The sequence below is a fragment of the Mesoplodon mirus genome (assembly GCF_964341445.2).
Source record: "Mesoplodon mirus genome assembly, chromosome: 12".
NCBI classification, from domain to species: Eukaryota; Metazoa; Chordata; class Mammalia; order Artiodactyla; family Ziphiidae; genus Mesoplodon; species Mesoplodon mirus.
In genome coordinates, this window is record NC_138988.1 from 106,018,783 (window position 1) to 106,042,961 (window position 24,179).

General features: G+C 43.0%; 1 protein-coding gene across 6 annotated transcripts in view; it reads left to right on the plus strand.

Moving 5' to 3' along the window:
- Positions 1 to 24,179, plus strand: part of EXOC2 (exocyst complex component 2) — a 154,480-nt gene that overhangs the window by 49,211 nt on the left and 81,090 nt on the right. For all 6 annotated transcript variants that reach the window (XM_082639777.1, XM_082639780.1, XM_082639778.1 and 3 more), the window contains exons 7-11: positions 8,268 to 8,348; positions 16,400 to 16,545; positions 16,680 to 16,761; positions 17,495 to 17,597; positions 21,324 to 21,442. In XM_082639777.1, coding sequence (XP_082495903.1) covers positions 8,268 to 8,348; positions 16,400 to 16,545; positions 16,680 to 16,761; positions 17,495 to 17,597; positions 21,324 to 21,442 — 531 coding nt within the window. The remainder of the gene's footprint in view (positions 1 to 8,267; positions 8,349 to 16,399; positions 16,546 to 16,679; positions 16,762 to 17,494; positions 17,598 to 21,323; positions 21,443 to 24,179) is intronic.

Sequence of the window (24,179 nt, forward strand, 5' to 3'; positions counted from 1 at the left end):
TTGGTGCATTAAATTTAGTCTCACTTATTAGACATTAGTCCTAGAAGTATACTGGTAATTTAAAGTTTAGCTAAGATGATAACGCTGACCAACTACTAACAAGCGAGTGACTCTATGGCATATAGAAAATGATTTTAATGGTAAATTAGAAAATTTTAGACATACATATATCTAGCTTTTCTATTTTTTGATGTAAATGTACATTACAAAAATATTAAGCAGACAAATAATCAAGAACAACTTGCAACCCTACTGTAGGGATAATCACAGTAACATTTTGATGTATTTCCTTTTGGTCTTTTTTCCCCTCAGCTTATATGAGTGCGTATTACAGAATTGGAATTATATAGTATATATAGTTGTGTGTGCTAGAAATCTTTTATACTTTAGGTGGCTCCTCTGAGTAATTATTTTACTATACTTTAGCATTTGATTTGTTTTATTAGTAGCTCTTTAAAAATTTTTTCAACTGTAGTCTTAATTGAAATTGAACTGTAGTTTTAAAAAATGCTTTTTCAGTCAGGTTTTGGTGTTACTGTTATACAGAATCATGTGGATCTGTACGAGTATATGTTCGTACTGTGAAGTGGTTTATGAAGATTAGGAATTATTTGAAATTTGAGAGCGTTGATACACTGAAAGAGCTAATAAACTGTCTGCTCAGGTAATTAGCTTTACTCTCCTATTATGAAAAATTTCAAGCATGCTAAGAGTAGAGAGAATAGTACCATCACTTCCGTACACACCTGTCACCTAGATTCAACAGGTCATATTTTTCCATACTTGCCTCATCGCAGGTTTTGAGGCTGGTTGGTTTGTGTTTTGCTGATCTCAGGCAGCACGACCTTTCTCTCCTGTGCACTTCAGTGTGAGTCCCCTGATAAGGGCGTTACGTACTCGACCACAGCCCCGTGATCACAGCTCAGAAAGTTCCAGTAATCCTTCAGCATCACTCAAGGCCCCAAATTCAAATTTCCCCAGTTACACTTACTTGGTTTGTCCAAACCAAGATCCACGTAAGACCCAGGCAGTTCATTTGTTTTTGTTTTTTTTCTTCCAGTCTCTTAAGCCTCTTTTAAACTAGAACAATCCTTTCACCTTCGCTACCTGTCTTCGTTTTTCTCATGCTGTTGATTTGTTGAAGACACGAGGCTGTTTGTCCTGTAGGATATCCCATATTCTGGATTTGACTCATTACTTCCTCATGGTGCCATTAGCTTATTTTACTCTCCGTTGTATTGCTGGGACTTATCTTATTGGATACCAGTCAGGATTCAGTTTTGACCCTTGTGGCTACATGTGGTAGCGTGTGCTTCCGATCTTATCCCATCAGGAGGCGTTAGTGTCTGTTCCTCCTGGAAGAGACCCTGGGGTGTATATATAGACACTGGCATTGTGTATATAGATACACTTTTGAAATCTCTGCTTTTTGTGTTTTGTGGATTTCGGTTTGGCTTTCTCCGAAGTTCTCTATTTCATTAAGATTTTCATGCCTTTTAGAATTGCATTATAATTGAAAAGTCATTAAAAATTCATTGTAATAGGCCCTTGTCACCAATTTCATTCACTCGTGTGTCCTACTTCTTTGTTTACGTTGATTCTTTAGTTATGCCTTTTTTGTGTTTTTAAAATTTGAAATTTTAATTTTCCTCTTTGATCTAGTACTTTGTAGTGGATTTTTGTTTTTTAAAGTTAGTTTCTAGTCTAACTATATTATGAAAAGAAAATGTGTTTCATGATAGATACCAGTTTTCTGCAACTGCCTGTTCTCTTCAGGGCACACTGGTTGGTATATTATTATCAGTGCCTGATTAATTATGTTATTTAAGTCTAGGTTATTTATAATAAACATGCCAGACAAATCTCCCTCTTTAATTTTGATTCTGTCAGTTTTTCTTTGTATGTAAAACATGTTTCCTTTGTAACTTTTGATGCTTGGATTCTCTTGATACTAATATTACACTGTAAGATAATAATAATAGCTGCAAAATTGGGGCACTTCCCAGGACTACCGCAGGTTTCGTGATCAGCGGGAAGGACTCATAGTTGTGTATTCACAGTTGTGGTTTATTACAGCGAAGGGAGACAACTAGCTCAGCCTGGGGAAGGGCACCTGGGGTGGGACCAGGCAGTCCCACCCACAGGGAGCCCTGGTTGTCCTCTTGGGTGGAGTCATGTGGTACCGACCCTCCTGGTGGCGATGTGAGATGGTGGTGTGGAGTGTTGCACCCAAGCCTGGGGTCCGGAGTTTTTATCGGGGCTCTGTCACATAGACACGAGCTGACTCCAACAGCTGACCTCCATCTCCAGTCCCTCTGGAGATCGAGCCAATGCCAAGTGACCAAAGCCCTTACCATAAACCACGTTGTCAGACTGTGCGGTGCAGCCCTATCACAGAAGATGCTTGAAGCGCTTAGAGGTGACCTTCCAGCAGCCGAGGGCAAAGGCCAACCCTCTCTTTGGGCAAGATTAAATTCTTTACTGTACAGGATTAACATTCCATACCCTTCTTTTTGTATGCATTTGCTTGATGATATTAGGTGTGCATTAAGTTCTTTTTAACCATGAGAAATTTTGATTTTGTTTCTCTCTTATAAGCAAGAAATGGTAGGATTTATATTCTTTTATGCCGGTCTGAGAGGTTCTGCCTTTTCGTAGAGGAATTTAAGCCATGTACATTTATCATAAGTGAAACTTCTGTCCTTTTGTTCTGTAATTTTTTTTTTTATTTTTATTTTTTTTATTTTTTATTTTTTTTATTTTTATTTTTTCTTTTTGCGGTATGCGGGCCTCTCACTGTTGTGGCCTCTCCCGTTGCGGAGCACAGGCTCCGGATGCGCAGGCCCAGCGGCCATGGCTCACGGGCCCAGCCGCTCCGCGGCATATGGGATCCTCCCAGACCGGGGCACGAACCCGTATCCCCTGCATCGGCAGGCGGACTCTCAACCACTGCGCCACCAGGGAGGCCCTTTTTTTTTTATTTTTACCTCTGCTATATGGACCATATTGTTTGCAGATTTGGAAGAAATGGTCTTACATTTTATTACAGGTTGTCTCTGACTCCTGGTGTGCATGACAACAGTTTGGCACATCTGCATTCCTCATGTGCTTTCCTTTTTTCTGGTCTTAATTTAATCTGAAGTCATAGACCCAGCTGCTTTTTTTTTTTTTACCTTTTCTATTTTATGATTCTGTTTCTAGATTTATTCTTGTCTTTTGCATTTAATTTCATATTTACCACAATTACTTAAAATTTACCATTTATACACATACATTTCATTGGCTTTACTGTTTGTTGCCAGTTGTGTATATGTGTCATCTTTCCTCTTTGGATTTTTTGTTTTGTAACTCTTGTGCATTATCTGTTGACTTCCTGCATGCAGAAGTGTCTCTTGCTTTCATACATGAACAAGCCCTTGGCCATAAGAGAATGACTTTTAAAACATTGATGCAGGGTCTTTTAGTGTCACAGAGAGGAAATCCTGAGCCAGAGTAATTCTTTATTACTTGTAGGTGACTTGTTTATTTTTCTCTCTGCCTAAATGCTTAAGATATATTTGTTTAGCCTTAAATTATTTTTTAAAAAACCCAAAAAACAAAAAAAACACCTTTTCAGGATATATTGGAATGTAGGTCTTGTTTTTATTCATTTTACCCAACACATGATGAGCTTTTAGAGCCTGTAGACTCACACCTGCAGGCTCTGACACTTTTCTTTCGCTTGGTCAGCTGTCACTCCCTGGGGTGTCTCTGAGAGGCCTCTTCCCCTGCTGCTTCCCTGCACGGTGCCCAGGGGAGGAGCCCTCTGCTAATTTCCCTCCCTCTCCTGTGTGCTGGGTGCTGGGAAATGGTCGTTCTTAAACAGTCCTTTCCTTAAAGGGGTGTTGGAGGTGAGAACAGTAGGGGAGTCTCTGTAGTCTTGAAGACTTGGGAGAAAGTCTGCAGGTGTGTCATGTCTGGGCCACCCTGTGTTACAGAGTTAGCTGGATAAATACCTTTCTCCGCCCTTTTGATATCATCTTTGTTCTTCTCTTGACTGGACTTTTTTCATACACAGTCCAAGGATTTTTTTCAGTCCATCCCAGTCAGGTGTACAGTTGGCAGCAATTACCTTCTTGTGTGGCTTTTATTTATCTTTAAGGTTTTATGCTGTTTTCTTTATTCCTTTGTGTACCATGAGTATTTTAATTAGAATTATGTAAGAAGTGTGTCTGGCATAACTAATCTGCCAGTGTTCACCTTGGTGTGTTTATTATTATAGTTTTTTCTTTACCATATCCTGCAAAAATATTCCCAGCACCGTACTTCACTTTCCCGTGGCTGTCGCCCTGCTGTTCCCTTCTGGGCTTCAAAGCCTTGAAGCCCAGGTTCTCCCCGGTTGCGGTGGTGCCTGTGGGGCCTCCTTACAGGAAAGGCCGGCTGTTCCTCAGTCCCTCTGACCCTCTCCTGGGCAATCACTTGTTTTAGTGGCAGGTCCAGCCCCATCAACTGCTCCTTCTGAGAACAACTGTGGGCCTGGCCTCCTTTACCATACGCTAGGTGAGGGGTCGCCGAGGGAAGAGGCCCAGGCAGAGTGGCAGCGCGTGCTGCTCAGAACATGCATGGCCCTCCCTCCGTCCGTGTGTTGCTGCTGCTCCAGGAGTGGGTGCCACTCTGTTGAGGGACGCAGATAACCTCGGTGCGCACTTATCCAGGACCCACTTTTCTAAGTGGGCTCCTTTGTACCTGCTAGTCTTCAAAGGAGTAGTGGGAATTATGTTATTATTGTTTTCAGTATAACTGAGGAAGGAAAGAATTCATGGAGTACCCAACCAATTTAGATGTAATTTATGTATGATTTAGCCACTCTGATAAAAATTTGGTAGAGTAAGAAGTAGAGAACTAAATGTTTGAAAAGCTCTATATAAATCTGAGTTATTAATACATCTCACCCTAACCCTGCCTAGTGTCCTCTCTTAGTATTATCCTCAGAGGTCGGTACCTGGACCAAGTTGGGCCATACCTGTCTTTGTACACGTCAGGAGCTAAACATGCCTGTTTTTCAAGAGTTGTTTAAGAAAACAAGGGAGAAGAATGTGTGCTAGAGGCCCCCTGTGGCCCCCAAAGCCCTCAATATTTCTGTGTGTTTCTTACAAAAGTAGTTTGCCAGTCTCTGGTGTAGCCTGAAATGCCTGCCGCACACAGGCCGGTCGCAGCATTCAGTGGTTAGAGCCTGCAGCTAGCTTGTGGATGGCCGTGTGCCTGACACTCCTGAGGGACTCCACCTGCACTCATGCCTTTCCTTAGTGCTCACCTAATAAAGGCGTTATATAAATGCTTACACAAATATTATGAATTCTTAAATTGAAATTAGAAAATTCGATGTCCACATTCTGTTAGAGAGTTCAATGAAACAACTCATTTCTTTGAATCAGGAGGCCGTCTTTCTGTAACTGACTTTTCTTTGAGTAGAACTTTCACATACAGACTTTTTTGTTTCCCAAATATAGATTTATGGTGTTCAACTGCTTCACATATTTAAGTTTTAATACATGAGAAACTGTAGCAAGCTTGTGACTGTGGACTGAGTTGCTCTTTTTTTTTCTTGAGGTTTTCCTGCTTATCAAGGTCACAATTTTTTTTAAATTAATTAATTTATTTTTGGCAGCGTTGGGTCTTTGTTGCAGAGCGCGGGCTTTCTCCTTGTGGTGAGCGGGAGCTACTCTTCGTTGCGGTGCACGGGCTTCTCATCGCGGTGGCTTCTCTTGTTGCAGAGCACAGGCTCTAGGCACGCGGGCTTCAGTAGTTGTGGCGTGAGAGCTCAGTAGTTGTGGCTCGCGGGCTTTAGAGCGCAGGCTCAGTAGTTGTGGCGCAAGGGCTTAGTTGCTCCGCAGCATGTGGGATCTTCCCAGACCAGGGCTCGAACCCGTGTCCCCTGCATTGGCAGGCAGATTCTTAACCACTGTGCCACCAGGAAAGCCCCCAAGTTGCTTATTGAGTTATACTATTTAAAAATGTTTTCAGAGAAAATAAAAAGTCAAGTGACCCAGACCTTGGGTTATTTGCATTAGTTTTCTGGAAAATAGGATTGTCTTTATCAGATCCCAGTGTCTCTGGGTCCTCATGCTGGCTGACAGCCTGAGGAGTCTGCTGTGTGGAGATGGGCGCAGGAAGCCGCTTTGTGGCAGAACAGGGCTGTGAGCCATGCAGCAGCCTGGACCTGTGGAGCGGCAAGGGGCCTGTTAGTAGCAGAGAATGTGGCTGGGGACTTGTTTAGTGCAGACTCTGACTTAGAAGCAGCATTCGAGCAGAAGCTCTCAGGTGTAACCTCTTAACTGCCACCGATAGACCGGGAGCGGTGACCACCTAATAACATGCCACGTGGCCACTGGCTCCCTTCCAGCCAGGACTGTCGGAAACACAGCAGCCTTTGCTCGGGAGCAGTGCGAACAGATGTGCTTGTTTGGAACATAGGCGTCTTTCTAGTTTCGCTTTTTAATATTTGGGCTTTTTTATCTCCGTTCCTTAAAGATAGGAAAGTTCTTTTCCATTTAACTTAATCAGTTCAAGGTATGTGGAAATGTTTCATGTCATCACATAATCCAAATTTAAAATATTAGATGAATAACTTTCTTTTCATTCCTGAATCAACCAAGACAATTAAAAATACAGTAGTTGGTTTTCCCCCAAAATATATATTTTTTTCTTCCTATGAATGTGTTTTTTTCAACAGAGAAGCAATATATTTTTAAGAGTTTCATGCAAAATTTGAGGTTGTTTTACAAAAAAAGTATAAAAAAGGACAAGATTAAGACTAGAAACTAATTAAAAGAAGAAGGCGATGTTCAAAGCTCATTTGACCCAGAATTCCCTAACCAGTGAGTCAAGGGAAACCAACTAAATTGTAATTGATTAAAGAAACGCACATCAATTTTGCATAGACAGACTTTTTTTTCCCTGTAAATCTGCCACTCCTGACTGGTGGGTTGAGGCAGAACCTGTCAGTTCCTTCTAAGGAGGAGTTTGAATGTTAGAGAAGAGCTCATGTCCTGGAGTGCTGCTGCCCTGGAGTCCTGCCGGGACGCTGGGGAGTGAGCTGTCCTGCTGCGGAGTGTGTGCTGGAGCCTGTCCGGTGAAGGCATAGAATCCTGGCTGTCTCAGCAGCTGTTATTTTGGAAAGAAGTCTTGTATTTGCAACTGAATGCAGTTCCCCACTGACATAGTAGTTCTTTTGTTCCCAGTTTACAGATGTGGAAACAAAGGCTGAGGGGATTTGGGTCACCTGTCCATGCAGTGTGGGCAGGACGTGGTGAAGCTCCTTGTCCTGGGATCACACCACTTGAGCTCAAATTTGGGGTTTGGCTTTGTGACCTTGGTCAACTTATTTAATTTTACTGAGCTGTGGTTTCCCCATCTGTGAAATAGAAATAACATTAGAAGCTCATCATTGGCTTCTTACCAGATATGCATTGTACGTTAGAAACTTATCATGGTGCTCTGCTTATGGTCATGTCTCAGTAATGTTTGCCTTGCTATTTTTATTACTTTTACTGTGTCACAGTTGCATTTGAAATTGTATTTGGAGATTTGTTTTGAAAATTTTCTTAATGAGTCACCTGAGCAAGCCTGATCTGCTGTTTAAAACCTCCTCTCTTCAGTAGGTAAAAGTCTTTAAATATAAATTAACACTTTCCTAATACTCTTTATCAGAATCACTCAGATGTGCGTCAGTATTAGCAAACAACTCCAGTGTAATTCGTACATCCACAAATTGACGTATTGGTAGATGTTACTAGATATTTCTTGAGAACCTCCAGGGAAATAATTACAGACTGAATAGAATATGAATAATATGTATTTTGTCATGTTAAATCCCAAGGCTGAAATTAAATATTTTGAGGTTGATAGATATCAAATAGTAGTATTTCTGTTTTGTAGTTGGTGAAGCTGAGAAATAAGAATGACTTTCTTATGGCCAGATATCAAAGATATTAGTTATTTAAGCCTCACTTTTCTTTTTTAATTCAACCGTCTTTACCACTCAGCCTTGGTGATCAGATGACTAAGTACGTGTATTATGTACTATTTTAATAGCATTAAACTACCATGACTTAATACTGGTGTCTGCTGGTTACTTTGCAGAGTTTGTGCAGAGTTTTTGTGTGTTTGTGCTTCTTTCTAGCAGTGAAAATATGACCATTTTTTATGCTGTTTAAAAATGTCATTTTGACGTAATGTTTTCCCATCCATTAAAATAGCCTGTATTTTAACTAGATCCTTTTTTCTAGCCATCCATCAAAAACTAGAAGCGGATGGAACGGAAAAAGTAGAAGGATCCATGACGCAGAAACTGGAGAATGTTCTGAACAGTAAGTTTTGTCCTACTACCCAAAACTATTTATGGACTTCATAACAAGCTTTGATACAGTTCTTGGACCTGGCTTCACAGACAAGGCAGTAAGTTGTATTTTAGTATTTATTTCTAAATAGTAGTGATTTAGTGAACATAAAGGGGAATAAAAACATTGAAAATGAATGTTCTCTTTCTGTTTGCATTTTATTTATGAGAACTCATCATTTGAAAGCAAGCCAGTGTACTTCTTAAAAAGTAAAATTTGCTACCATAAAGGAGGCCAGGATATAAATAGCATCATCAAAGATAGAAAAATGCCACAGCAGTAACCAAGATTGTCATTGACCAAAACCTGAAAAAGCATCTTCAAGTATGTGCCAGCGTCAATGCAAATAACATCAGCTACTAGAGTGACAGATACCGAGCTGCTGTCTATTTATTTGTGCCTTACCTTTTTCCAAAACAGCTTTAAGGCAGCTGCATACTTGAGTGTTTCCAACTCTGAGACATTTTATAAGAATTGTAGGTCAAGAGAAACTGATACATGCAGTTTGAGGCCCTGTCCACCTCCCCTTCTTTTTTCTGACATCTGTACTTCCAGCTACTTATCCTACTGATTTAGAAGAAACTCATCAGATAAATCAATCCCTATTATAATATTAGTGGCCTAAAAGTAAATTATTCTCTTCCATGTACGTAGTAAAAACATTTGACAAGGAGCAGTAACGCCCAGGGGACTCTCCTAGTCTTCAAGTATAAGCATATATAGCATATGATTTCTCCAGGAAGGAGAGTGGTTGAGAATAACTGGAACATTTAAGAACCCCGGCATTGGCTCTTTAGTGATTCTATGAATGCAGGACTGTGATGACAAGTCAGTTTTGCACGTCTAGCTTAATTTAGTCCCATCAGCAAAAGTTTCTGAGCTTTTTTATAAATATCTATTTGTCATTGACCAAAACCTTTTTCAGGTCTTGGTCAATGACAAATCTCTAAACCTGGGGATAGCTCTGATAATAAAAGTGTTTCCTAGAAAGAAGCTTTAATTTGATACAGGCTTTCCTTGGTAGTAGAATTTGAGTACTTGGATTTCATCCCCAAATTTACGAGTTTAACAGCACTTTACATTTTTTTGTCTCTGGTTGTTGGTATTATTATCATCATCATCACCATTTTGCCTTGAGATTTTACCTCGTTCCTTGTTCTCATCTGAGAACCAAGTCACCAGCTTTGTTCAAATGGATATATTCTGAATTCAGCCCAAATAAGCATTTACTAAAGCTATTTCTATATTAACATAGGCATTTTAAGGTCTTGAATGGGTATTTTCTGTTTAGGGATGTTATTTTCCCTGGAGAAGTTGCCATCAAACCATGATATCTGTTTAAAAAAAAGATTATTTCAGTAACTTTTAAAAAGTGGCTTGTGAGAACAGTCTGACTTAGTAAGTATCTCATTGTATCAGTAGAAGAAAATGGATATTTGCTCAGGTTTGGAAAAAATGACGATCTGTTTCATGGGTGAGGCCTGACATAGTATGTTAACGTAATTTTTTTCTTTTCAGTAGTTTAGGTAATTCTCCTTTGGGACTTGTGGTATAAAATTTGTAAGGGAAATGGTTTTACTTCTGTTCCTTTATAAGCACAAACTTTTTCTAGAAATGTGTCCTTTTAACTTTCTACTGAAATTTGCTCTTTTTTGGGTAAAGTCGGCTTAACGTGAATGTCACTTCTTTGAGACTCAGGACTTTCTGGGATAAACATTTCCTGTAGATTATATTCTTTTGTAACAATCCATTTTTCCTAGAAACATTTTTATGTCAGCTAGATGTTGATGTTTGCTATCTTAGGGTAAGTCGTGTTAGTTTAGGTCAGCTTGGCCAATACTTGTAAGACTGGTTGTGTCAAGTGCCCTGCTGGGTCCAGCGTCGAGTATGGAGCTGGGAGGGATGTGGCTGCCGCCCAACAAGCAGGTCCCCTGCCCCGATGGCGTGCCCAGGTCACCGATTCACCGATCTTCGGGAGCTGTACCGCTGGGGAACTGAAACAGAAATTATGCAGGAGTGCAAATGTAGTCCGGTTTGCTTAAATTACATATTTTTTCTTTTTTTTGAATTTCTATTTCTCCATTTATTTATTTATTTATTTATTAACATCTTTATTGGAGTATAATTGCTTTACAGTGGTGTGTTAGTTTCTGCTGTATAACAAAGTGAATCAGCTATATGTACACATATATCCCCATATCTCCTCCCTCTTGCATCTCCCTCCCACCCTCCCTATCCCACCCCTCTAGGTGGTCACAAAGCACCGAGCTGATCTCCCTGTGCTATGCAGCTGCTTCCCACTAGCTATCTATTTTACATTTGGTACTGTATATAAGTCCATGCCACTCTCTCACTTCGTCCCAGCTTCCCCTTCCCCTTCCCCGTGTCCTCAAGTCCATTCTCTGCGTCTGCTTAGATTATATTAATGCTTTAATCTTGTGTATAATTACATACTAACTTATGTGCGTTTTCCCTGAGTTATTTTAAATGAAAGTTTTTTAAATTTGGGCAACCTTTTTCACTTTTAAGTTTCTAAAGGGTGATGTTGACTAAGAAATTCAGTCCCTTTTGTTCAGAATTTATCAACGTTGAAGCCTTTCATTGAAATTCTTTTTTGTTTTCACTGATACATGTTTCTCATATTTGCCTTGGTATTTAATAATTCCTTCTTGATTTCAAGCCAGTGATGAAGTGATGATTGTTAATTTCTACCAAATTCACATATCTCACTCTGTGTTGTTACCTATTCCGAGAGCATAGAACAGTGCCGTCCAACAGAACTTCTGCCATGATGAAATGTAGCTCTTGAGCACTTAAAATGGAACTAGTATTGCTGAGGAATTTAATTTTTATTCAATCTTAATAATTTGGCTTTAAGTCGAAGTAGGCCCGTGTGGCTGGTGCGGCTGGGCTAGGCAGGCAGGTGTGGGGAGGGACCGTGCGGTTTAGGTGTGTGTCGCCAGAGCTGGGACAGCTAAACCTCTGTGCCCCTCACTGGCATCAGGGCTTGCTCCCAGAGTCCACAGATGCTCAGCCCCCGCGGTAACCCTGGGAGGCTTGTGCTGTAACCTTCATTTTATTGACGAAAAACTGAGGCTCAGAAGGATTGAACACGTTACCTAAAGTCACATCAGCAGTAAGTGGCAGAGCTGGGATTTGTGTCTATGCATCTGGCTCTGAGCCTGCGCTTTAAACTACAGACTGCCTTGCTGGTTTGGGATGCGTGGGTTTCAGTGACCAGTATTCTTGCCACGTTGCATCAAGTACACACCTGGTTGCTAGCTCTGCGGTCCACTGAACGTTCACCAGTAACATGCCCAGCTGCTCTTCCTGCAGAGTTGGGGGGACCCACTGCAGACGCTTGCCAGGTCCTGCTCAGACAGCAGAGTGTGCCCGTGTGCAGCCTCCTCGTCTCCCAGAGAGAAGCTTGCAGACATTTCACAGACATGGAGACTCAGAAGGGGAAGTTGGCCCACAGAGATGAAAGTGCATCAGAAAAGGGAAAGTAGTGACAGTGTGAGGAGAATTCAAATCCAGCATGACTTGGATTGTAGAAGTGGCTGTGGTGGGGTGTGGACACTGCCACTGGGAGCCCCGAGGAGCTCAGTAAGGGTGGACTTCCTCACCGAAGCCAGGAAGGTGTGACGAGGGGGTAAGGCTGTCCCAGAGGGAGTGAGGCCGACGGAGCGCTCAGAGCTGACCCGTGAAGCTGGAAGTACAGCAGACAGACGTGGAAACGAGCGTGATTGTTTGTCAGAGCACAGAAAAGATGCTTGATACGTGCTGTAAACTTTATGACAAGAAGAGGCGGGCTATCTTGATTATATTTTTTACAATGAAATTAAACACTTGAGTTTTCAGTGTTTCTAATGTTTTTTGTTATAGTGTGCTAAATAAAAATTAGTTTTACTGTTTTTTCATTTTCTTACTGATCTATAACCAACAGTAAGCAAGTTTTTAATGTTTCAGCAAAAAAATTTTTTTTTTTTTGAGGTACACGGGCCTCTCACTGTTGTGGCCTCTCCCGTTGCAGAGCACAGGCTCCGGACGCTCAGGCTCAGCGGCCATGGCTCACGGGCCCAGGCGCTCCGCGGCATGTGGGGTCCTCCCGGACCGGGGCACGAACCCGTGTGCCCTGCATCGGCAGGCGGACTCTCAACCACTGTGCCACCAGGGAAGCCCAGCAAAAAATTTTTAAGTCACAGAACAAGCGTCGTTTTCGCATTGATTATTAGGATTGCTTGCTCTGCTCGGTTCAGCTGCCCGATCACTGACGTGGTCCTACACGTGGGCCCTGTGCTGTCCCTCCCTCAGGGGACAGAGTCCTGGGCACTGGTTCTGAGGCTGGTTGCTGGTACTTGCCCTGTAAGCGTTTATTGAACACTCTTATTCCTCTTCAGGGACAGGAGGGTGAAACTTGCGCTTTACTTCTGAGAGTTTATAATCCAGTGCAAAGTAGGGCCAGATAGGCAGGGGATTAAATTGTGGTGTGACAGTGCTCTGCTGGTAGGGGTCCCGGAGCCCCACAAGGGGCACCTGATGGAAAAGTGGCTGGAGAGAGGACGGGGGAGGGCTGCGAGCCTCAGGAGAGGAGGGGGACAGGCCAGGCAGGCTGACATTGGCCGGTGGGCACTAAGTGGGCCCAGGTGCATCCCGGGCGGGGCAGGCCGCATGAGGAGGAAGGCGCTGACCTCACGGGAGATGGCTGTGGGCTATTAAGCAGGACCGAGTACCCTGGGGTACAGACGTGAGGGCTGAGGCTGCCAGGTCGAGGGGTCTGCTTGTGACAAGCTCTCTGTGCGGCGTTGTGAAATTTGTCTTTATCCTGAGACTACTGGTGAGCCGTGGGAGGATTTTACATAAGGAAGTCACATGGTGAACTTTTAAAAAAGCATTCTGCCATCTGTCCAGAGAATGCAGTGGAGGGAGCTGGATAGAGACCAGGAGAGAAACCAGAGTGCGCACTGGTGACCTGAGGGCGGCTGCGGGACCCCGGCGTCAGGCCTGGCTGGGGACAAGTACTAGGTGGCTCAGGTAGTGACCTTGTTCATGTAATGTCGCCCTGTAATGTCAGATAGCTGCCTGTCTGGCCGTTTTCTGGAGTCTGTTAAGAGAAACGAGACACACAGCAGGTTGTTCAGTCTCTGTGTGTCCTGGTTTTGCTATGAATTTAAGTATACATTGAAAAGTTACCTTAAATTTCATTCAGCTTTATTGTTCCTGGGGTAAATTGTGTCGTGGGTGTGTAGGGGGAACCCTCCTCCCATCCACCCCCCCCCCACCCCAGCTCCCATCAAGCAGAGACGCAGGTTATACATCACCCGTACCGTCCTCTGTGCTGGGTGCCAGTGCCGTGGAAAGGGGCCAGAGAGAGCTTCGTGTTTACTTTAATAAACATGCTTGAAATGACCAGGCGCCATCAGAAGTACATGACTAGCTTTTGTGGATGACGGGTTCCTGGCACAGTTACAGTGTTTTTCCATCTTTGAGGGCAGGTATGAGTTTGATTGGTCAGTGGGCAGTACTGCAGTGACTTGTCTTCCCATCTTATTCTCCAGCTCTGTTGAGATATAGTTGACCTGGGACATTGTGCAAGTTTAAGGTGTTCAGTGTGATGGTCGGATACCTGTCTGTGATGCCGCGTGTTCACCCCACCCCCCACCCCCCGCCAGCGCTGTCGCCACACGTAATTCCATTTGTTTGTGATGAGAATGTTTGAGGTTTCTTCTTGAAGCCACTTTCAGGCTACAGTACAGCATTGTTAGCTCCGTTTCCGATGCTGTGCATCACATCCTCAGAGCACATCCATCTCCCTGCGGCCCCGGCCTGGCCTGCTTACAAGAGCTCGGCTTTTCAGGCTCCATGTGTAAGTGGAGCCACTCAGGGTCTGTCTTCCTGTGACCGCATGTGGCGTGGAGCCCTCTGGGTCCATCCGTCTCTCCTTGTCTCAGGCTGAGGAAAACATCACTGCCCTGCCAGCCCAGCTGAGGCCAGTGTCACTGCTGTCAGTGCAGGGGGGCATCCATCCCCGAGACCATGATGCAGTGCCCCTGCGGGGGGAAGGGGACAGCCTTCAGCCTGCATGTGCCCAGGGCTGCTCGTGGGCTGGCGCAGGTGGCCTTCAGGGCAGCCCTGCCTCCACTCGTGGGGCCAGCGTGTCCTTCTCCTCTCAGCCGCCCTCAGGTGTGGCTGGTGAGCTGCTGCTGCTTTTTCATCTGCTTGCACAAATCTCGGTTTCCCTGCTTTCATTTCTTTTCTTACTGTCTATAATCATCCAGTTATCAGAGCTATGAACTCCCAAAATTTTATTGTGAATGCAGTAAAGTTTGCAACACAATAATTTATGGACAGAAATTACCTATAAATTAAAATCATAATTTCATGACTTAAAATTTGTACATAAACTAGAATTCTCTATATGTATACATTTCTGTGTAACTAAATTAAATTTTATAGTTTATAATTTCTGCCTATAAGTTTTTCTGTATTAAATATTTATATTGTATTTAATGTTAAGCAGATTTTCTACCTGTGCTTGTTATAATTTTTAGGGGAGCTTGAAATTATTAGTTTGTATTTTTTTATTGCCTTTAAAATAAGATAAAAAAAATCTAGTTTTGATATTTTGTACTCCTTCATTGTAGGGAAAGTGCTTGGGGATTGAACATGCGCAGCGCACACATAAGTAATCAACCTTTAAAAATATTCAGTCCCCATTCACGTATCTAATTCATTCATGAAGCCTCAATTCGTGAAGTTTATTTCTAAATGATAAACAAATGCTTAATATTAATTTTCTTCCAAGAAAAATACTTTTAACCTTAATCACATTTCCAATATTCATTTAGTCATCATTATATTATATGGTTTGGTGGCAAGAAGGGAATATTTTTTTTTCTCAGAGTAGAAATTTAGCATTCTACATTAAATAGCGGGTGGTGAAAATAGCTGTCCTGACAAAACAAAGTTTTTATACCAGGCCTTTAAAATTTCAACAGAATTTAAACATTATTTAGATAAAACAATTATGTTACAAAGATGACTTTTAACACACTCAGGCCACCCACAGTGTGGACCAGAGAATGCGGCAGGCCAGCCACCCAGCGAGACTGAGGTTGTTTTTTTCATCTTTGCTTAAAGTATAGTCACTAGACCAGATAATGTAGAAACTTTTTATGAGCAGTGGTCAAACAGCCAAAAAAAGTTTATCCTTTTTCTTCCCTTTCCTTGTGACTAATTAAAAATAATTCACAAGTTGAAAAAGCTTAACTATTTTTGTACACAGTAAATTTTGTTTTAGATAAAGAAACTCTTTCATTACAGTGATTCATAGAGTTTGAGGTCTTTAAGGTAAAAAAAATACATATATATAGAATGTCCAGTTTGTGTATCATTTTAAGAAATATTAAGCTGATTTAAGAAATATTCATTAATAGTGGTGTGTTAAAGTTTGACATTTTAAATTGCTTATATCATTTTTTGTGCCTGCTACATAAATAGATAATTTTATGTAGAAGTAGGATTAGGTCTAAAAATATTTCTTTTGAACAACTGTTCTGAAAATTTTTTTCCATTTTTTTAATTACTATGGATATGTAAATATTGAATCCAGAGAATTTAACTAGTGTACTTGTGTGTGCACGCATGTATATGTGTGGGTTTTAACCTGTTGTCTGAATTAATGAAACAACCTAAGGGTCCATAATGCTATAAAGCTTAAAAGAAGCTAAAATAAACGTAGATTGACATTAGACAATTTATTTGGGCCCGGTAAGTATGGTTATTCTTAATTGGATACCATTAGTTGGTAAACACACATGAAAAGACTTCACAGGCAAAAAGGAAATTGTATTTTAGCAAACCGTAAAAAAAACTCCAATATAGCTGACTTTTAGAAAAGTCTACTGAGTTTTAATATTAAGTGCAATAGTAGTCTAACATTTTATTTCTTTTGTCCAGTGACACATTTTCTGATTACAATTAGTTTTTATCTAAGTTTCTTTTTTGTCCTTTTAAAATAGGAGCAAGTAACACTGCGGACACATTATTTCAAGAAGTCTTAGGTCGTAAGGACAAGGCAGATTCCACTAGAAATGCACTCAATGTGCTCCAGCGATTTAAGTTTCTTTTCAACCTTCCTCTAAATATTGAAAGGAATATCCAAAAGGTAGAGTGCATATTTATGTACCTATGGTCATAGATGTCATAAATTTTAAAGAGTTGTTAAGATGTTTTTTATCTTAACCAAATGTCTTCATTAAACTTTACTGACAGTCTCCAAAATGTTTCTTTATTTTAAAGGGTGATTATGATGTGGTTATTAATGATTATGAAAAGGCCAAGTCACTTTTTGGGAAAACGGAGGTGCAAGTTTTCAAGAAATGTAAGATTTGTTTATTACTTTTAGATTTTCTACTTTGCTTTTACAGGAAGAATGTGGAATGTAGTCTGCAAAGAATGTTACATTCGTTTTAGTTTTTGTTTACATGGTGCCCTTTCTCAAGTGTAAGACAGTTACTTCAGAAGTAACACGATGGCTTTTCTTACTAAGATGGAGTGAAAACTGTAGGATAGGTTAGTCTTGGACATTCTTTACTGCTTGTTAATCATGTTGCTAGTTAAAGTCTTTTCTTCTGGAAAGAATCAATTATAGATATTTTACAGAAATGGAAATCTACATTTTAATCTTCCCTCTTCAGAAAGACCAATATATTTATGAATTTTAACCCTACTTTAAACTAAACAACTTTTGAAATTATCTCTAAGGCTAGAGTTACAGAAAATAAGAAAAGCCTAAAATGCCTTATGGTCATGCCTTATTAACTGGGAGAAATATCACAGGGCTTGATTAAATTTGTAAATAATTTTATTTTTATTGTGGTAAATTTACATGCAGTGATATACACAGGCTTACATGTTGCAGCTCAGTGAGTTTGACAGATACACACGCCCATGGAACCCACACCCTGGAGAGAGCGTTTTCATCACTCCGGAAATTTCCCTCTTGCCTCTTCTCAGTCGCCCCTCTACCCCAAGGCAGCCACTGTTCTGCTTTGCGTAATTGGATTTTAAATTTTCATTCTGTTAAGTCGTGTAATTCTTTCCTTTTTAAACAGATTATGCTGAAGTAGAAACACGGATTGAAGCTTTAAGAGAATTACTTCTGGATAAGTTGCTTGAGACACCATCGACCTTACATGACCAAAAACGTTATATAAGGTAAACCTTCTGCAAGAATTTTGACAAATCACACGTGTCTGGATAGTGCTGCATACATCATGTAACTCTTAAAGCTGATTTGGGGGAAATTGGGAGATTGATGAAATGGTAAAAGGGAAGACAAGTAGCAGAAATTTAGGGATACCTAGTGTAGAACACCAAAATTCTTCTGTGTACTCAAAAATTTGGTAGCACTCACTCTTTAAAGGCAAGAAAATCCTGCCGGTTTGGAGAAAGGAAAAGTAGCCTCATTGCACCTCTCCTCCCGTCCACAGCATCTTCCCCAGCCCGGGGTTGTGGGGGGCTCCCTGTGGGCCCCTGCAGGTGGGGACTCCCTGACTGGCTTAGAGGGTGGCACCGTCCCACAGGCGGGAGAGTCTCTGGTGCCCCGAGAGTGGCCAGGGCTCAGCAGCAGAGAAAATTCTGAAAACTTTCAGTCTTGAAAAGGAGGTGGGAGGGCTTATGTGAAAAAGACAGCAGTAACAGCAAAAGCCGTGGACACCACAGCATAGAGGGAACCATGTTGCCCGAGAGGGAGGGGCTTCAGCACGCGCAGGGGCGTGGGAACTGCTGACGGCCCCCCCCAACCCCCCGAAACAAGCCGGCGCAGCTGTGTCTGAGCCTCACTGAGCCTCACAGCCTCCATGCGGCGTCTGCATCACACCTGGCGCGCAGGTGAGGACCTGGGACTCAGAGCGGTCGCTGCTCAGCGCGCACCGCCACAGGCCTCCCTGTCTGTCTGGCTTCACAGCCTGTCTTTGCTTTTCTCTAAGTGCCCCCAGAGGAAAGAACGCATTTGGGAGATTTTTCTGGCCCGTAGAATCATAGACATCTAATGCTGCAAATAAACTGCACGTTAGTTATCCAACCGTTTTTTGGTTTTTTTTTTTAACATGAAAAGTAACAGAGTTCCAGGAAGGTTAATCTCTCATGTAGGAAACATAGCTGGTTAGCATCTGGCCTGTGTTCTGCTGTGTTGCTTCACTAATCGGACTTTGTGTCTCTTTACCTGTTTACACTTATTCTTTTTCATTTGCTGATAGTCATACGTTAAACCTTATTGAGTGCAGGATTTCTTTGTGTAGCAAATTACCATTTATGTAGATTACTCATGTACAGTTCCTGTGACTGGTTAACCTACTGGATACCCTTTAAAAGATGGTGGGTGTTAAGAAAGATCCTTTTAAATGGCCTATTTAATGTTTTATTCCCTGTCATTTTAAAGGGAAAAGAACAAGAATGTCACTGAGAATGTCAAGTCATTTACTTATTTTTTAATCATTATTTTATTTTTGATACTTGGAGAAGATACTGAGCAATTTTATCATCCTTCTTAAATTCCGGGTTTCATTATTAATGAATAGGAAAAACAATATCACAGCCAGCCCAAATATCTGTTGGACTTTGTCATCTATGGCGTGCAGTCCTTTGAGCACCGAGTGGGGGTGAGACTCTCGACTTTATCATCAGCAAAACCCCATCTCTTAGCTCCCACGTAACCAAGTTGCACAGGGAATGAGCGAGGCAGGTTACCCGTGTTGCCGTGCCGATTTTCACTGCTGTATCTACCTGAAGACATCCCGATGCTTTCACTCTCCTCACTCTGGTGAGGCCAGTAGCTCAAGTAAGAAGCAAAGTAGCACATACGTCTTCCATGCCAGTGTGGTTCTGTCCTTGGTACTTGTGAAAAATCATGTTCGAGTGCGGCTAAAGACTTTGATTCTTAAATTTTAAAAATTTGAGCCTATGCTCATCATAATTAACATTCCTTACCTTCTGCCCTCTAAAAAAGTGTTTTAGAAAGTGTGCTCGGATACCCCGTATTTCAAATAAATAGCAATAACCTGTGTCATATGCTAAGCCAAGATCTTTGAAATGAAGCGACGTACTAAACGAAAGGAAGCAGCTCAGCGGATTAAGTCCTTTAACCCAGGAGAAGCCCAGCGCAAGTTGTGCTTTTGAGCCGAGACGCCGCTGTGTTTCTGCGACAACAAATTTATCTTTCTTTATAAGACTTCTTTACGTAACACCCGTTAGCAAGAGGATAGAAAGAGGGTGACTAGTAGATTTCGGGAGGGCCTAGTCAGCCTACTGAGAAGACAATCTGAGAAGATGCTGAGCAGAAGGGCATGTTGATCGTGCTGTGCTGCTCGAGAGCGAGCCCTGTGGTGGCCCCTCTGTGTGCTGCAGGTGTGTGCAGAGGGGGGGACGCCGCCCTCCGACGGGGACGGTGCTGCATTTACTGCCGCTGCCGATCTGGGGTTGCTGTTGAGTGCCAGCGTCAGGAGGAGGTGCAGCAGGAGTCTCGGGGCAAAACAGACCTGTCTGAGGACACCTCCGGCAGACAGTCCCTCCCCGGCAGGAAGGGTGGACGCGCACGTTTTGGGGAAAGAAATGGCACAATGTACTACTGGTCATATTTACATTCCAGAGGATAGAAGAGGAAAGCCTGTGTGAGGGGAAGACTCAGCTTGGGTTTTGAAGGCTTTGCTGGACGTCACCTGTTAGATCCTGCCGGGGACGCTGTTAATTGATTTGCCAGACTCTCAGCACAGGCAGCCAGCCTCCTGGCCCCTATAAATGGAGGGTCATGGCTCGGGTAGGAGAGGAGCCCGCACAGGACACCCCGCTGTCCTCGGAAACCATTCTTCCCCGTTAGCCCGCGGAGGTCAGGGGAGGTGGGTCGTTCCTGAATGTGATGTCAGGTTTCTTCTCAGTGTTTTCTTTGTCACTAACTTGTTTCTCCTCTAATTAGCTGCTAATTGAGAAGACTGAGTAAGGAAATACTCAGTGTTGCAGAAGCTGGGGAGAGAAGCCCAGGTGTGTCCCTGCGTGTTTAGAGGTCACAGCTTGTCACCATTAATTAAAATTTATTCTTGAACAAAACTTTTAACCCCAAGACAACAGACAGCTTAGGGTTTAAGAGTTATTTTAAGACAATAAGTCCAGCTTTTGAGGTTGATTTAATTGGATTTAACTTGTTATATTTATATATTTCATGAGGACCGAGTTTTGAAGAATATTTGGCAGAAAGTTTTCAACTGAACTCTATTTCAGTTGTCTGTCTGGGTTTGGAATTTTTACAGAGAAAGAAGACTTTAAATATGTTAACTATTTTAAAACTAAGAAAAATGCCCATCTATACTGTATTTTCTAGAGAAATACCTTCTCATGAATTAGAGTTTAGACTTAGAAGTCAGTGCTTGCTATCACCAAATCTCTTTGTGTAATAAAGTGGTCTTAAGTTGCAGTTGCCCTGTTTGGATCCTACAGAAAAAAGGGTCACACTGCCACCTGGTGGCCGTATTTCAGACCAGAAAGGAACGAAGAAATACTCATGCTGAGGCCTCTGCTGGCTCCCACCTGTTTCCTGTGTGACAGAGAACTAAGTAGAAACAGTGTGAACAAAATGTAACCGTAAAGATACGCTCTCACTGGGCATTATAGGGACATTGCAAGTTGTCTTTGTTTCCTTGGTTGTGTTTTTATAAAGTCCTAACTTCTTAAAATGTGGGTTTATTGTTTGTTGATTGCATGAAAAGAAATCTGAATATATTTCATTTAGAACTGAATATTAAAGACTAGTATTGACGAATGCTTTACTAATTGACAAAATTTTAGGTTTTCTTAAAAGTGATGACTTTAAGGTATGCTAGCTTTCCTCTTGTCCTCATTATGGCTGTGCAGCAGAAGCTGACTGGGTCAACCTTGGCCTTGTTGTTTCAGGTACCTGTCTGACCTCCACGCTCCAGGCGACCCTGCGTGGCAGTGCATCGGAGCCCAGCACCGATGGATCCTCCAGCTCATGCACAGCTGCCAGGAGGGCTGCGTGCGGGACCTCAAAGGCAAGGCCCTTTCTCCCTGCGTGCGTCCTCCCCCTCGTCACTCGACACACTCTGGGGACGCTCTTGATTGAGGGATGAGTCGTTCTCTTTGTAACTATACCTGCCCCCAACCCCGGTTAGCATCCTCCCTGGGCGAGTAAGAGAGCAGGGGAGGGAGAAAGGCCTCTCAGCATGCCTGTCTCGTGGTTGACTGGCAGTGTTGACAAAGGTTTGGCTTACGGAACAGTTACCTCTTGTGGAAGTGACACGATGTTGTAGAAATGATAGTAGTCTTGATCAACAGGAACAGTACACTTCACTATTCCATCAAGTGCATGTTGAGCCCTGCTGCGCACCAGGCACCATGCCAAGTCCAGGTGCACGGACGCAGTCCCAGCCCTCATGGAGCTCAACTAACCAAGTACCCGGTTGTGACTGGTAGATGGCGGGTTTGGGGACGTGTCTCAGACAGGGCTCTGTGTTAGCAGAGAACCTAGAGGATGAGGAGTGCCTGCCGGGCCGCCTCCAGCACAGGCCCTGAGGAGAGCGGAGGAAGAGTCACAGCTGGTTCACAGCCATCACAGTGGCAGGACTTGAGGCTGGGTGAGGAGGCCCCGGGCCTGGATGGACTTTGTCCGGGGGTTTGAAGCCTGGGAAAGACCCGATGAGACGGGGACAGTGGCTAGCCGGTTAGGAGGCTGCTGTGGTGATTCAGGCATCTCGCCGGCATGGGGGCCGTGGGTGTGGAGGAGGAGGGGATTCAAGAGCTGTCCGGAACCTGGGATCGACAGGACCTGGTGATGGAAGGAGGAGGGGTAGGAGGGGCTCGGTGATGCCCAGAGGTCTGACCTTGGCAGCTGGTTGGGATGGGGCGCCGTGGGGTTGGGGCGAGGAGGAGGAGACGGTCTTCCCTTTTCTTTGGACCAGTTGGTGTGCGGCTGTCTGACGAACAAGTGGAGGCGTCCAGTACGTAAGTGAATTTAAAGAGCGAGAGGTTTGGATGTGGTCTGCACGTAGGTGGTCCCTGGGAGTTGACATTCACCCAAGAAGGAGAAAAAGGAAGAAAATGTAGGAATGTAGGACAGAGTCCTAGGGAGTGCTCTTTACAGCTCTGGTGGAGGAGAAACCTGCAGGGTGGCCAGGGAGCCGGGAGGGAAAGGAGGGTCAGCAAGGGTTTTAAGGTGAAGAGTCCGATAAAGGGGTGTCCTTTAGATTTTGTGCTGAGGCTGTTGATGACCTTGGCCAATGCAGTTTCAGTGGCCTGAGACACCAAATAGATTATATAAATGAGGCGCAGCGATGCTTACAAGGTTTCCGGACGAGAAAGTGAAGCAACATGAGGGCAGTCCTGGCACAGAAGGAGGTGCCACAGAGAGGCCATGATTATCTATTTATAGTTTAGTTTCGTCGTGAATTGGGTGGCTTGGAGTTGAGTATTTTCCAGCTGTGAGTCTGTTCTTTTCTATTCTTGATGTTTAGGAAAACCCAAATATCTCCTTACTGATGCCATATCTAAATTTCTAATATGTCATTAATTATTTTATAGTTTTAGCAGGTGAAAATGACATCAAACAACATACACAGTCTGAGGTCGTTGGGGGGTATTTAGAGGTCCTCAGGTTCTCGTGTACTGAGTCTGCTCTGTTGGGCAGGACTCTCGACGTGGCTGCCCGTCACAACCCCCTGGGTTTTTATAAAGACTGTCACTTCCCAGCCTCCTCCCCATTCCTGACCATTATATGAGACTCTCTAGCAGTGGAGTCCACGCAGCAGTATTTTTGGAAGCTCCCAGGAGACTGTGGTGCAGCCGGGGTTGGTAATCAGTGTGGTGGATGTGCTCTCGGGACTGAAGAGCCGTGATGAGCAAGACCCACGTGGTCTCTGGCCTCTTGGAGCTTGTAGTCTAGTGAGAGAGACCCATGTCTTTCAACAAATCCCATGTTGTTTATTACATAAGTGCACTTGTGGAAGGTATTGCGAGGTGGGGAGTGCAGAACTCTGCCTCAGCCTCGTTCGCGGGAGGCCCAAGGACGTTTCCTAGAGGAGGTGGTGGTGGTGGTGGTGTTTCCTAGAGGAGGTGTTGTTGACACTGAACCTAAATGAGGGATGTGAGTTTTCCAGGGAAAGAGCCACGGAGAAGTCGTCCAGAGACCCAGTAGGTGCTCAGTAAGTGCCACCCTTCCCCTCTCCAGTGAAGAGGCTGGTGAATACAGTGATACAAACAGGATCACGGTCTGACAAACGTTTTCCCTACTCAGGCTTATAAGAAACAATCCAACTGTATGATTTAGTTATGAAAATATTTGAATTTCTGGAAAGCATGTGTCATTTATGAAGACAGCATATAGACTGTTTGAAATTGGAGAAGTGCCAGGAAAATTCATATACCTTATTGTCGCACCCATACCTGAAAGATCTGATAACCGATATTCCATCACTAAAGGTCTGAATCTTTCTTGAAGATAAATAGAGACACACCCTTACCTAATGGATTCCTGCCCTGTCATCTTGGTGTTATGTATTGCTATATGTATTTATCCAAAACTGCTGAAAATGAGCATTTCTGGGGGGGAAAAAAAAAAAAGACACTAGCTTCTGTGTAACTGGAGACCTGCCTTTTTATTCACTCTGACCAAGCCTGTTGTAGAAGTTGCCGCTCGCTTATGAAGTACTTGGAGGAATGTGCATTACATGGATCCTTTTGTTAGTGATGAGGTTTACCTGAAATTATTTTCATAAGTTGGTCCTTAAAATTAGG